A 14,750-nucleotide genomic window follows, 5' to 3' on the forward strand; every position below is an offset into this window, starting at 1 on the left:
CCCTGCCCAGAGGAGACAGGGGTAACTTACGCCAGCGGGCCACATACCGTCTCAGTCTAAGAAGCGGGGGGAGGAGATTACATTCAAACCGGAGTGAGGAGTCCAGCGTAATAAAGATCCCCAAATATTTGAAGCCGGACTGGACAACCTGGATAGGAAATCTATCCGGCAACGGGGGCAGAACACCTGAAAGAACATACACACAGGACTTGGCCCAATTAATAACCAGACCAGAGTTAGCGCCAAACGAAGTGAGAACGTCAAATAGGACATTTAAAGATTTGCGCGGGGAAGTAAGATAAAGAAGAATGTCATCCGCGTAGAGCGAGACGCGATCCTCAAAATCCGGTGACCAACGGATCCCTTTGAGTGAAGGTTCCCATAGAAGCCAAGCAGCTAACGGCTCCAAAGCAAGAGCAAAAAGTAGAGGAGACAAGGGGCACCCCTGTCTGGTCCCCCTACCAAGGCCAAAGGGAACAGAAACCTGACCGTTAACCACAACCTGCGCCAAGGGTTCGGCGTATAACAACTTCACCCAACCAATAAACCCAGGACCGAAACCAAACTTCTCAAGAGTCGCCCAAAGATAGGGCCACTCTATCGTATCAAAGGCCATCGAGGCATCCAGCGAAGCCAAAATGGCCGGCTCCGTCAGAAGCCCCGCCCTCGCAATGGCACCATGGAGACGACGCAGATTAAGAGCCGTGTTACGATGCGGGATAAATCCGGATTGGTCTGGATGAATCAAACTGCTAATAACCGTCAGGAGGCGGGTAGCCAGGAGCTTAGCCAGAACCTTGGGCTCAACATTCAACAGGGAGATGGGCCTATAAGACGAACAAAGGTCCCGGGATTTACCTTCCTTAGGAATAACAACGATCGTAGCCAGACGCTGATCATATGGGAGAATACCCCGCTCCCGGGACTCCAAAAACATGGTACGAAGATAGGGCGCTACTCTGTCAGGACTTAGCTTGTACAACTCAATCGGCAATCCATTCGGGCCCAAAGCCTTGCCCGAACGGAGTGAGCGAATGGCAGTCGCTATCTCGTCCGTGGAAAAAGGGGAGTCCAAAGAGACTCGGTCCAAATCGGAGACACAGGGCAGAGCTATATCACGCAACAAGAGGCGAGAGTCATCCACATCCCGGTCAGACACAGGGGAATAAACCACACGTAAATAGTCCGCAAAACAGTCCACTATTCCCACCGGGTCAGTCACTCTCACACCATTCAGGGTCTGAATCACCGGCACCACACGATTCGCCCTCTCCTTCTTGTCCAACCATGCCAGCAATTTACCCGCCTTGTCCCCCACATCATACAAACGACCCTGTTGCTCCCGAAACATCATTTTAGCCGCGTCCGTAACCAGAGACCTATACGCAAATTGTTTCAGACCCAAGGCGTGGAGTTTATCAGGAGTTACAGCCGATTCCAAGTCAGCTTCTATCCCAACAATTTCCCTCTTGAGTTCCACCACCTCCCGATTTCTCGCCTTTTTGGATTCAGCAATAAGGGAAAGGGCCTGCCCGCGGATCACTGTCTTAAAGGCCTCCCATAGGGACACCGCAGTGGAGACGGACCCCTCGTTGTCTAAAAAATAATTGTCCAACGACTTGATCAAGAGACCACGGGTCTCGGGGGAGGTCAGATACCATGGGTTAATGGGAGCTACCCGGCCCGCCGCCTCCACCCCCACCTCAAAACAAAGCCAAAGCGGAGAATGGTCGGAGATGCCCCGGGGGAGGTGTCTAATCTCCCGAACAGCAGACGACTGCGCCGCAGGCATCAGGAAATAATCCAGTCTAGACAGACTCCCATGGGCCCCGGAATGGAAGGTGTATTGAAGCTGCGTAGGGTGCATAAGTCTCCAACAATCCACTAAACCAAAAGTATCCAGGAACCCACCCAGCCATTGTTGGGCCGAAGGAGTGTCCCTAGGGGGGTGACGATCATGCAGACCGGAGAACACAGAGTTAAAATCACCTGCAATGAAAAGCGTACTATCTGGGAGGCTCAACAACACTCGGCCCAAATCGGAAAAGGTAGAGGTCTGTAGACCGGGGGGCACATAAACGGTAAACAGGGAAATGGTCCGACCCTCATAGCATCCCACGAGGACGGCGTAGCGCCCCCGATCATCAAGAATCACATCATCAATTGCCAGGGGAAGGGAAGCCCGGACAAGGATACCCACCCCCCTGGAACCCGTGGTAAACCCCGAATGTGCGACGAGGCGATAGCCCCACCTGTTCATTGCACGACAAGTATTGTCCACTAGATGAGTCTCCTGCAGAAAGACAATATCAGGAGACAAACGTCGTAGACATCGCAACACCACACCCCGTTTTATACGATCCCCCAGACCATTGACATTCCACGAAATAAACCTCAACCCGCTACCCCCATCCCACACAGTGATGCCGAAACCCTCCCCCAATGAGCAAGACATCGAGAACACCATTAGCAAGATAGAATCGCCTTGAAAAAACAAAACACAAACATCAAACTTCCCATCTACCCACCCCCCAACGACCAAGAAAACACCCCCCACCCTGCACCCCTGCAAGAAGCTAAAAAGCCACCCCAACATGCAGTGTGCCTGTCGCCCAAGAACCCCCATTCTACAAAAAGACCCCGGAGGAGGAAAGGCCCTGTCCCACCCGCCACCCCGATCAAGATAAAGGAGGAGGAAAACACACAGAAAATAGAGGCACTTAGGCATAAAATCCCTGAAGAGGTTACGTGGCACGGAGACCGGGGCATAGACAATAAGTTCAGCTCCCTATACCACCCTCGGCACCACCCAGGTGTTCGGCGGGCTCAGTCTCAGGAGGTCGGTCCGGCAGAGAGTCCAGCCAGTCATTCACGGAATCAGGCCGATCAAAGAAAAGGGTCCGTTCATTGTATTCAACTCGCAGCCTGGTTGGAAAAAGCATAGCGTAGCGTAGTCCCAAGTCCCGGAGACGCTTCTTGACTCCACGGAAGCCCATACGCTGTTTCTGCACCAATTGAGAAAAGTCCGGGTAGAAATTCACCGTGGCATTCTCAAAGGCCACCGGGCCCTTCACTCGCGATGCCTGCAGTATAGCGTCCCGGTCTCTATAGTGAAAGAGTTTCGCAACAATAGGCCTCGGCGGGGCGCCCGGCTTGCCCTGGCCTCCCGGAACACGATGGGCACGTTCCACTGCGAAGAATTTACTCAACCCAGACGGAGAGAGGTAGTTCTGTATCAGGTCCTCGACCAGGAGATCGACAGAATGCGGGTCCGGATTTTCGGGAACGCCAACCACACGCACGTTACAACGACGTGCTCTGTTTTCAAAGTCCTCCAATCGCCGGGTCATGAAATCGTTCACCCTTCGGAGATTGCCAATCTCCGTCTGTATCTCCGAGACGTCGGTCGTGAGGCTGGATGACTTGAGATCCAATGACTTCACCTTCTCATTGGTTTTAGACAGGTCGGCCCGAATCAAGTTCACATCAATGGCCACGGTGTCGATTTTGTGGGCCAAAGCTTCATACTGTTGGCCTATTGTTTCCTTCATGCCAGAAATGGCGCCCATGATGTCCTGCAAGGACGGCTCCGTCAACGCCTCCACAGTGTGGTCAACTGCACTCGGGCCAGGCAAGGCGGTTCCAGGGGACCCCTTCGAATGGGTGTACCGGTCCATGACGTTAGACTGGACCGGGCCCCCGCGAAGGGGCGTTTTGGTCTTCCGAGTCTCTCGGTCCCCTCTGCCCGCCATGTTGGAGACCGCGTCCCAGGGGACTCACTCGATCAGGTGAAAATGGCCACAAGGGAGGAAGGCGTTGTAACCAGAGAGCAGCGGCTAGGGTACCTCTAGGCGTGTGCCAGCCCGGAAGGACAATAAGCAAGCCAAAGGCACAACAGCAGTCTCGTGCCGTTGGACCCAGCAAGGGCCAGACTCCTCTGCCAGACGTCGCAGTCCGAGGCAGAATCGAAACCGAAACTTAAGAGGGGGACCCACAAGTCAAATCCCCCAGCCGCTGTTGTTCAACTCAGACACGGCCACAGTGCCTCACCCAGACCCGGGCGCACCTCCAGGGCGGACCCCGAAAGTTCGAGTCGTCGTATCTTCGGCACCCCTGGTCCGAATCAAAATCCAAAAACCATAGGAAGATCAGCCCAGTGTCCTCTACACAAATCCTCGCAAAGAATCAGGACATGTTCAGGATATTATGCCGGGAGTGGCGGGGGTCCGGAGAGCGCTGTGCTCACGCGGCCATCACGGATGCCCGCCAAGCTCCTCCTCGAAAGACTCAATGTTTAACGTTCTTTCAAGAAGCTAAGTGCATGACCGTGAAAAACAGGACTGGAAGGAGCACTTTAGGAGCTGCAATTCCAAGACACAGAAAGTTTGGCCTCCCTTTTGTGGTATTGTTGAGGCAAAACTCGGCAAAGAGGTGGGGCAACCCAGAATTCAAATCGAAGTTGTAATGTAGGCAAATATATGTACATGGTCTGTGTCACAGCAGATCTAGTCTAGGACCTTAAAAGGCACAGTTAATGTGACATAGGGTCACCAGCTGGCTTTGTTCAGGTGGGAGCCAGTGCGAGTAGCAAGGAAGGAGAAAACAGAGTCAAATTGCTCTTGAATTATCTGTAGTCCATAATGAAGCCATGTGATGAAATGTTGATCTTTTTGAAACGGGTCCATTTCTGTGCAGGGTGGGAACATTTCTCCAAGTCCTTGTATGGGACCCTGAATACGGACATCACTATTCAATGAGAGCGGCATGCAATTCATCCTCTGAGAGCTGTGTGCAATATATCCGCTGGAGAGCTGTGTGTAATTTATCCATTGAGAGCGTGTGCAATTTATCTTCTGAGAGCGGTGTGCTACTTATCCACTGAGAGTGCTGTGCTACTTATCCACTGAGAGCGGTGTGCAATTTATCTTCTGAGAGCGGTGTGCTACTTATCCACTGAGAGTGTTGTGCTACTTATCCACTGAGAGCGGTGTGCTACTTATCCACTGAGAGCGGTGTGCTACTTATCCACTGAGAGCGGTGTGCTACTTATCCACTGAGAGCGGTGTGCTACTTATCCACTGAGAGCGGTGTGCTACTTATCCACTGAGAGCGGTGTGCTACTTATCCACTGAGAGCAGTGTGCTACTTATCCACTGAGAGCTGTGTGCTACTTATCCACTGAGAGCTGTGTGCTACTTATCCACTGAGAGCGCCGTGCTATTTATCCACTGAGAGCGGTGTGCTACTTATCCACTGAGAGCGGTGTGCTACTTATCCACTGAGAGCGCCGTGCTACTTATCCACTGAGAGCGGTGTGCTACTTATCCACTGAGAGCGGTGTGCTACTTATCCACTGAGAGCTGTGTGCTACTTATCCACTGAGAGCTGTGTGCTACTTATCCACTGAGATCGGTGTGCTACTTATCCACTGAGAGCGGTGTGCTACTTATCCACTGAGAGCGGTGTGCTACTTATCCATTGATAGCGGTGTGCTACTTATCCACTGAGAGCGGTGTGCTACTTATCCGCTGAGAGTGCTGTACTACTTATCCACTGAGAGCGGTGTGCTACTTATCCGCTGAGAGTGCTGTACTACTTATCCATTGAGAGCGGTGTGCTACTTATCCGCTGAGAGTGCTGTGCTACTTATCCATTGAGAGCGGTGTGCTACTTATCCATTAAGAGCGGTGTGCTACTTATCCACTGAGAGCAGTGTGCTATTTATCCACTGAGAGCGGTATGCTATTTATCCACTGAGAGCGGTGTGCTACTTATCCACTGAGAGTGCTGTGCTACTTATCCACTGAGAGTGCTGTGCTACTTATCCACTGAGAGCGGTGTGCTACTTATCCACTGAGAGCGGTGTGCTAATTATCCACTGAGAGTGATGTGCTACTTACCATTGAGAGTGTTGTGCTACCCTTCCACTGAGTGCGGTGTGCTATCCATCCACTGAGAGCGGTGTGCTACTTATCCACTGAGAGCGGTGTGCTATTTATCCACTGAGAGTGATGTGCTACTTACCATTGAGAGTGTTGTGCTACCCTTCCACTGAGTGCGGTGTGCTATCCATCCACTGAGAGCGGTGTGCTACTTATCCGCTGAGAGTGCTGTACTACTTATCCACTGAGAGCGGTGTGCTACTTATCCGCTGAGAGTGCTGTGCTACTTATCCATTGAGAGCGGTGTGCTACTTATCCACTGAGAGCGGTGTGCTACTTATCCACTGAGAGCAGTGTGCTACTTATCCACTGAGAGCGGTATGCTATTTATCCACTGAGAGCGGTGTGCTACTTATCCACTGAGAGTGCTGTGCTACTTATCCACTGAGAGTGCTGTGCTACTTATCCACTGAGAGCGGTGTGCTACTTATCCACTGAGAGCGGTGTGCTAATTATCCACTGAGAGTGATGTGCTACTTATCCATTGAGAGCGTTGTGCTACCCTTCCCCTGAGTGCGGTGTGCTACCCATCCACTGAGAGCGGTGTGCTACTTATCCGCTGAGAGTGCTGTGCTACTTATCCACTGAGAGCGGTGTGCAACTTATCCACTGAGAGTGATGTGCTACTTATCCAATGAGAGCGTTGTGCTACCCTTCCACTGAGTGCGGTGTGCTACCCATCCGCTGAGAGCGGTGTGCTACCCATCCACTGAGTAAATAAACAAACAAAGGAATGTGCAAATACTGATGGGGTTATTTAACACGCTTAGTGACATCCAAAGAAGAAAAGGAATTCAAAAATGGAAATGGCTATTTAATAGCTATTTATTTAAATCAATTTTGAAAATACCAAACATGAAACTTAGTACAAAATAGAAAATTTGCAGACGCAAAGTTAAAGGATAGGACACAATAAAATTTCTATCGCCACAAAACTCATGCATATCACAGTCATACCACTCGCATTCACATCCAAACGTTCAAAAAAAGAGATTCAAATGTGATTACCCAATACAGATAAAGCTAAGTACCCGTAGGGGAAATCAAGAGCGGTCTGCTCTAATTACAACAGGGATTACACGAATGCTTTTCAATTACTAACCACTGAGATATTTTTGTCACAGTCAGGGTTATTCAAACAACACACTTTAAGTGAAGATAATATACAAAATATTCGAGTGCGAAACAAGTAGGCACAAGAACACACAAGAGAGCAGACCGAAGGGAAAAAGGCCTACGCGTTTCGAATCCCTCTAACTCAAAGGGGGATTCTCCTCAGGGCCAGAAAGCGTTCTGAAAAGTAGAAAAAGACAGAAACTAAGTACAAATTCTTTGTCTGAAATACAAGGACACTGAAAAGCACTACTACACCACCAAAACACATCGCTTACCCTCATTAGTAGGTGCAAGGCTAAAGACTCCTGGAAAAGTGAAAAAATAAAAGACAGAATAGACAAATGCCAAGTGTCAGTAGAAAGTGATATAACCAATAACCAAAGACATATAACCAATGTAAAACAACAAGAACAGGCTAGTCTCATCGCAATATCTGCTAACACTAATGGACATTGATTTACCTTGAAATCAATGCAGTGTCACCAGCTGCGGGAAGGTAAAGATCGAATCAGGTACGCGAATTCTGCGTGAAAAATAATAATGAGAATTGGTATAAATGACCAGCTCTTGGTATGGAGCAGAAGGAAACTCACACTTCAACTTAGAAACGCTCTTATCCGTAGCTGGGAAGCACGTTCAGAGAACAGGAGCTGGAAGGGCGCTGTGGTAGACTACAGCGCGTGCAGCTGAAAACGTGTAGTGCCCACTCTGTAATTAAAATATAGGGCGGTGTTAGGTAACGATGGAACAAATGAGGAGTGGTGCCGCAATCCAATCGGACCAAAATTCCGGGGCTTACCGGGGCTGAAAGAATCTGCCGAGTGAAACGGGTGGCGGTCTAAGGGCGCTAATCCCTCACGCATGCGAAGTCATTGTAAATCAGTCAGACGAAAGGGATACTGTTTATAGGCCACAGAGCTGGGTCAGGAGGTGTCTCAGGGCGCTAATTCCTCGCACATGCGTGGTCTGGGTGAATTGGTCAGACGAGCCGCAGAAAAGAATCTGGAGGCGTCTCACAGGAAGGGGGCGTCAGATTGAATACAATAAAGCAAACCAGATGAATCCTCATGTTTTACTGAAGCCTGTAGTCGCTTATAGAAAATAAAAAAAGGAACAAAACAGAAAATGGATTAGTTGGGAGACTTGGAAAAAGGGCCTGCACAGCACCACCTGGGGAGTAATCTCATAGTGAACTTGAAAGTGGTGAATGAAGAGTAAGGATCCGCATCAATAGAATGACTTATAGTTTGTAGATTTCGGATAATTCATTCAGACCTGTAGTAGCCGTATCGAATTTTACAATGAGGAGTGCCTCTCTTTTGGATAATTTGGAATCCCAATCCCCACCACGTGAGTCTTTTTTGACCTTGGAGATGATAGTCCATTTTAAGTTGCTGATTTGGTGGTTAAGTCTCGTCCAATGGTTGACCAATGGTGCAGTTTCTACTTTATTTTTGATCCTTGATTTGTGTTGGGAGATTCTTTGATGCGCCTCTTGGTTAGTTTTGCCAATATATATGAGTCCACATGGACATGTGATCCCATACACCACAAATATGGATTTACGGTTGCTGAAAGTTTCGTGTTTCCACGAGATGCCATTGTGTTGGAATAAAAACCCTTCCGTGGTGGTATCGCAACATAGGCATGTGCCACATTTGTGGTGCCCCACAATGGGGTTTAAGCCCATCATTTGTCGTAATGTGGGTTGTTTTTCTTGCATGTTTGCAGCTCTCACCACATAATTAGCAATGCTGTTTTCCTTTTTAAATGCAAAAAGTGGTGGCTGGTTCATGCTTTCATCCAGATTTTTTACCAGGTGCCAATTTTGTCCGATGATCTTTTTGAGTTTGTTTGCATTTGGACAATAAGTTGTTACACAAACTTGGCGCTTTAGCGGGGGTTTATTTCGTCGCTCAAGTAAGGTTTCCCGTGGGGTCCATCTCGCCCGTTTCATACAATTTCTCACCAATTTTCTTGGGTATCCACGGTCGCACAGTTTAGATACCAGAATGTTGGCATGGAACTTGTAATCAGCATTAGATGTACAATTTCTACGTACACGCAAAAATTGCCCATAAGGGAGATTTTCTTTTAGGCTCCTCGGATGATTGCTTGAGAACAAGAGAGCTTTATTACGGTCCGTTGGCTTGACAAACAATGATGTAACTAATTTGCCGGCAGAGGGAAAGACTTCTACGTCCAGAAATGATATCTTTTGAGTCGAATGGGCTATGCTAAACTGTATGTCCAGTGTTCTAGCATTTAGTCATGTGTGGAACAGTTTTAAGTTGTCTTCTCCACCTGTCCACACCATGAAGACGTCATCTATAAAACGCAGCCACGTTCTGATGTACTTTCAGAATGGGTTGTTATTGTGGACATATGTATCCTCATACAACGACATGAACAATACTGCCAGTTCCGGGGCGAATGGGCACCCCATTGCTACTCCTTTCACGTGGAGGTAAAAGTCTTTCACAAAGCAGAAGTAGTTTTTCTTTAAAGCAAAAGACGCTAAATCAACCACTGAGAGCGGTGTGCTACTTATCCATTGAGAGCGGTGTGCTACTTATCCATTAAGAGCGGTGTGCTACTTATCCACTGAGAGCGGTGTGCTACTTATCCACTGAGAGCGGTGTGCTATTTATCCACTGAGAGCGGTGTGCTACTTATCCACTGAGAGCGGTGTGTTACTTATCCACTGAGAGCGTTGTGCTGCTTATCCGCTGAGAGTGCTGTGCTACTTATCCGCTGAGAGCGCTGTGCTACTTATCCGCTGAGAGCGCTGTGCTACTTATCCACTGAGAGCGCTGTGCTACTTATCCACTGAGAGCGCTGTGCTACTTATCCACTGAGAGCAGTGTGCTACTTATCCACTGAGAGCGGTGTGCTAGTTATCCACTGAGAGCGCTGTGCTAGTTATCCACTGAGAGCGCTGTGCTAGTTATCCACTGAGAGCGCTGTGCTACTTATCCACTGAGAGCGGTGTGCTACTTATCCACTGAGAGCGGTGTTCTAGTTATCCACTGAGAGCGGTGTGCTAGTTATCCACTGAGAGCGGTGTGCTAGTTATCCACTGAGAGCGGTGTGCTAGTTATCCACTGAGAGCGGTGTGCTAGTTATCCACTGAGAGCGGTGTGCTAGTTATCCACTGAGAGCGGTGTGCTAGTTATCCACTGAGAGCGGTGTGCTAGTTATCCACTGAGAGCGCCGTGCTACTTATCCACTGAGAGCGGTGTGCTAGTTATCCACTGAGAGCGGTGTGCTAGTTATCCACTGAGAGCGGTGTGCTAGTTATCCACGGAGAGCGGTGTGCTAGTTATACGAGAGCGGTGTGCTAGTTATCCACTGAGAGCGGTGTGCTACTTATCCACTGAGAGCGGTGTGCTAGTTATCCACTGAGAGCGCTGTGCTAGTTATCCACTGAGAGCGCAGTGCTACTTATCCACTGAGAGCGGTGTGCTAGTTATCCACTGAGAGCGGTGTGCTAGTTATCCACTGAGAGCGGTGTGCTAGTTATCCACTGAGAGCGGTGTGCTAGTTATCCACTGAGAGCGGTGTATTACTTATCCACTGAGAGCGCCGTGCTACTTATCCACTGAGAGCGCCGTGCTACTTATTCACTGAGAGTGCCGTGCTAGTTATCCACTGAGAGCGGTGTGCTAGTTATCCACTGAGAGCGGTGTGCTAGTTATCCACTGAGAGCGGTGTGCTAGTTATCCACTGAGAGCGGTGTGCTAGTTATCCACTGAGAGCGGTGTGCTAGTTATCCACTGAGAGCGGTGTGCTAGTTATCCACTGAGAGCGGTGTGCTACTTATCCACTGAGAGCGGTGTGCTAGTTATCCACTGAGAGCGGTGTGCTAGTTATCCACTGAGAGCGGTGTGCTAGTTATCCACTGAGAGCGGTGTGCTAGTTATCCACTGAGAGCGGTGTGCTAGTTATCCACTCAGAGCGGTGTGCTAGTTATCCACTGAGAGCGGTGTGCTAGTTATCCACTGAGAGCGGTGTGCTACTTATTCACTGAGAGTGGTGTGCTAGTTATCCACTGTGAGTGCTGTGCTACTTATTACACCAGATAAACTCTGATCGGGATGGTGCTGGATGTTATCAGGAGCGTTAAATAACACCTGTGACAGTTTGACCCCAACAGTGGAAATACAAGGAGGATTGTGAGGCCTTCAGCACCAAAATTCGCAAGTTCAGATATTAAACGAGCCTTTTTCACCTGCTAAATTTCAGCAGGTTTGGCCCACCCGAATTTAACAGGGTAAAACTATGGAGGGCAGACTTCATTGCACCTTGTAAGTACTTGGTGTAGTAAACTATGCACCTCTTGTAAAATGGGTTTGGGAAGGGGTTGTAAAATAACAAAGCACTTGTAATCGAGATCTAAATGTTTGCTGTTCATGACTTTGAAATGCCTCATTTAATTTAAAACGTTTCCTCATTATGTATTGAAACTTTTTCATACTGAGCTATTTTTTTTTTTTACAGTCTGTGAGCAAGACCGGGCGGCTCCTGATCAGCCACGAGGCTCCCGTGACAGGGGGCTTTGCCGCAGAAATAAGTTCTACGGTCCAGGTAGGTCTGGTGTATTTATCCAGCTTCTCAGATGTTGGACTACACTAACAGATAGTTAAGATACTCTGTAACCCATCTGTGATTTTTCATAAGGATATTCTCAAAATGTTTAAGTTGTAATTACAACCAGCATGTTTAATGATGCACACATTGCTGTATTTTTTTCTCCCTTCGCAACCCTTTCACCCCAGTATTCTCTGGATAGATTTAAATATACATTTTAGAATAGGACAGGTTGTCCTGATTCTTAAGATCTAGTGTACAGTAACAGCTTCTGCCTTGGCAGCTGGCGTTGTAGTCTGTGTACATAATTTACTACCGGGCTTAACTTTATTTAAATTAAATGCAGATTAATGTTACCTGATAAATGCTTAAACCATGTGGATTTTCTCCGTGTGCTGGAGATGCAGAGCCTGCCCTGCTGCGTGCACTCAGTGCAGGGCTGGATTGTTGTTTCTATATTGTAGCCTTGCATTAATTTGCGATTAATTGTTTTGCTGTATACGTTTTTAATTTGTATTTCTCATGAGGCACACTGAAATATTGTGGTTGGAATTTCTCTTTGGGCTGAAAGCAACTGGGAAACCGAGCTGGCCTGTAACTCTTAGGAGATCTAGTTTTGCTCTTATTTGTATTCTTGGTGGGAGCCAAGTATTTTCTCAGAATCCTTTAAAATTAAAACGTTGCTCATTCATCCTACGAACCGTGAAAACTCAGGTGTCGTGTTAAAGCCAGTGGAGTTGTGGGGCTCTGATTGTCAGGTGTTGCACCACGAACCACGCTCGGACCTTCTGAAGGCCGTATTTTTAAGTTAATGAACTGTTAAGCAAAGCTTGTGAGTTGTAAAGCACAAGGGAGATTGCTAAAGAGCAGGGAAATGTGTAAGCAGCATAACTAGTTCTTTGACTTGGGGACACTGCAGGAAATGATGTCATGTGACCTATGGTTAGTTACTTCACACAAAGGGGCTGGAAAATTTCTAGCAGATACAAATTAAAAACTCTATAAATAAACTTACTTTTTCAAATCCTGTTGAAAATGCTCACATATGTTTTGTCAGTATCAGACAGTATGTGCAGGTAGAGAGGAAATAATGCAGCATTGGTTAAGAATCTTTTCAATGCAGTACAGCAATGGGAACTATGCTGTCTAAGTTGACATTGCCCAATATCAATTAAGCATTATACAACGGCAAGGTCGATGGGCATGTAATGTTCTGCACATATTTACTTTGCAAGTTGATTTAGAAATCAAGAGAAGGATGTAAAGAACGCTCAGTCTTGGAATGTAGGTCACAGTGCTATTCATGGCAGGTCTTGCTTTTCCAATAAACTTCCTTTCTGCAACATGATTGTGTTGCATAGATCCTTCTCCAGCCAATCAGCCTTTGCACCTTTATAGGGTTACTGTACATTAATTTTACAGATTAAAGTGCACCTCACTGGTAGAGTACTTGTGTTGGTCAACAGTCTGCTTGCTCCCCATTTAGTGTACATACAATAATGTAGTGTTAAGGAAAGGTAGGCACCAGATTAAATGGGGGATCATTCACTTGAGTGTTAAATAAGGGCTGTCTAACTGGCATAAAGGCAGTTATTATCCACATGGAAATACAGGCTGCCATGTTGATGCTTAGGGGGTACCAAGTAGTACTTTGACGCCTGGAAATCAGGAGACTGAACTGATGGTTAGGATGCTGCTGCTTGGCTTCCTTGAAAAGCTCGAGTAACTGACTGGGGGTAAATTGAGGTCTAGTTAACAGGATAGAATATTATCTGCTGCCATGAGAAGCTATAACTCTGATGATGATTGGGCATCCTGCTGTGTAGAGACTGGTCCGAGGGTAAAATTGATGTTCGGCTAGCATGAATTCAAGAATGTGGCCGACAACGCAGTGTATAAGGTTTACAATCTCTGAATAGCACACTGGTCGTTTTGAAAAATAGTTTACTGGGCCTATGCTTGGAGGTCTTGAAGAAAATAATTCAGTGTGCAGCAAGTTTTGCTAAGCTAGCTGGAAATCAAGAGTAGGCCTCCATTGCTTTCTCTGGTATGCGTGGTTTGCATCCCTGGATTGGATTCCAAACTCCGTGAGGAGTAGAAGTGCCTATGCCACTTAGTTGTCTTGACAAGAAGGAACTGAATGGATTACACTTGTTGTGCATAACTATAAGGAAATAAAGAAGAATGCCAGTATGCAGAGGAGTGGTAAATCCTGTTAAAATGTCCCTGAGCAGAATTCTGGATTCTGCTATAAACAGTTAAATTGAAGATGCTGATTGGTCCTTGTGGTAAGGGATTGACTGAAGCACAAGGTGTTGCTGGGCTATCTCAAAATCAAGAACCTTGTAGGCAGCACTGCAAGATGCTCTGTATAGTGATTACAAGTCCACAGCTGCATTTAATAGCTATTGTACAGATGCTGCTATGCTGTCTTGATAAAGATATGATAAATCACCGGACAGCAAGTTGTTACTTGGCCGGCTGCTAATCAAAAGAAGGCTAACGATGCTTAGCATTGCTGTTTTCAGATCTCTGCATGACTAGCTGTTGTGCTGAAGCTGCACAGCCATTGTGACTAGCTGATACTAATTGGACAGCAACCTGGTGCGTTGCCGATGGTGTTAGCTGCTGCCTTCAGGCTCCTACATAAAGGTGCTGGCTTCTGCAGTCACTAGCTGATGTATGTGGTGAAGCAACATATTTATCAAGGTGAGAACAGGCTGACTGGAGAGCAATTGCTGCTTGCCTGGGAATCAAGAGGAGTATAAGAGTATGAGATGTGGTTTACACATTCACTTGACAGGGCACTCGTTTCAGCAGTACTGATGCTGCTTGACTCCCTTCCCGAGAAGATGACATAGAATAGAACTAAGTGACATGTTTATCTGAGTGTGGAAATAAATGTGATGTTTAAGAGGATACCTCTGGTGGCACTCATCAGCAAATCAGTCTGTGGCTTCATTCAAATGTAGGAGTTTCACCTCATTGGGTTCACACGCTATTATCATCAAATCTCTGAGTCCGTTGCCTTTCAGTTCTAATTTCAAAATGGCGTGCCGCCCACTCCGCTTTTAACTGCAGAGTGCTGAATACCACCGAGGA

The 14,750-nt window shown here is 47.4% G+C and overlaps 1 protein-coding gene across 1 annotated transcript in view; it reads left to right on the forward strand.

The window, feature by feature from the left end:
• Window positions 1-14,750, forward strand: part of BCKDHB (branched chain keto acid dehydrogenase E1 subunit beta) — a 1,266,052-nt gene that overhangs the window by 709,153 nt on the left and 542,149 nt on the right. Inside the window, exon 9 of the mRNA XM_078648121.1 lies at window positions 11,559-11,645. Within this exon, the coding sequence (XP_078504247.1) occupies window positions 11,559-11,645 (87 nt within the window). The remainder of the gene's footprint in view (window positions 1-11,558; window positions 11,646-14,750) is intronic.

Source organism: Lissotriton helveticus, chromosome 6, assembly GCF_964261635.1.
Source record: "Lissotriton helveticus chromosome 6, aLisHel1.1, whole genome shotgun sequence".
Taxonomy (NCBI): domain Eukaryota; kingdom Metazoa; phylum Chordata; class Amphibia; order Caudata; family Salamandridae; genus Lissotriton; species Lissotriton helveticus.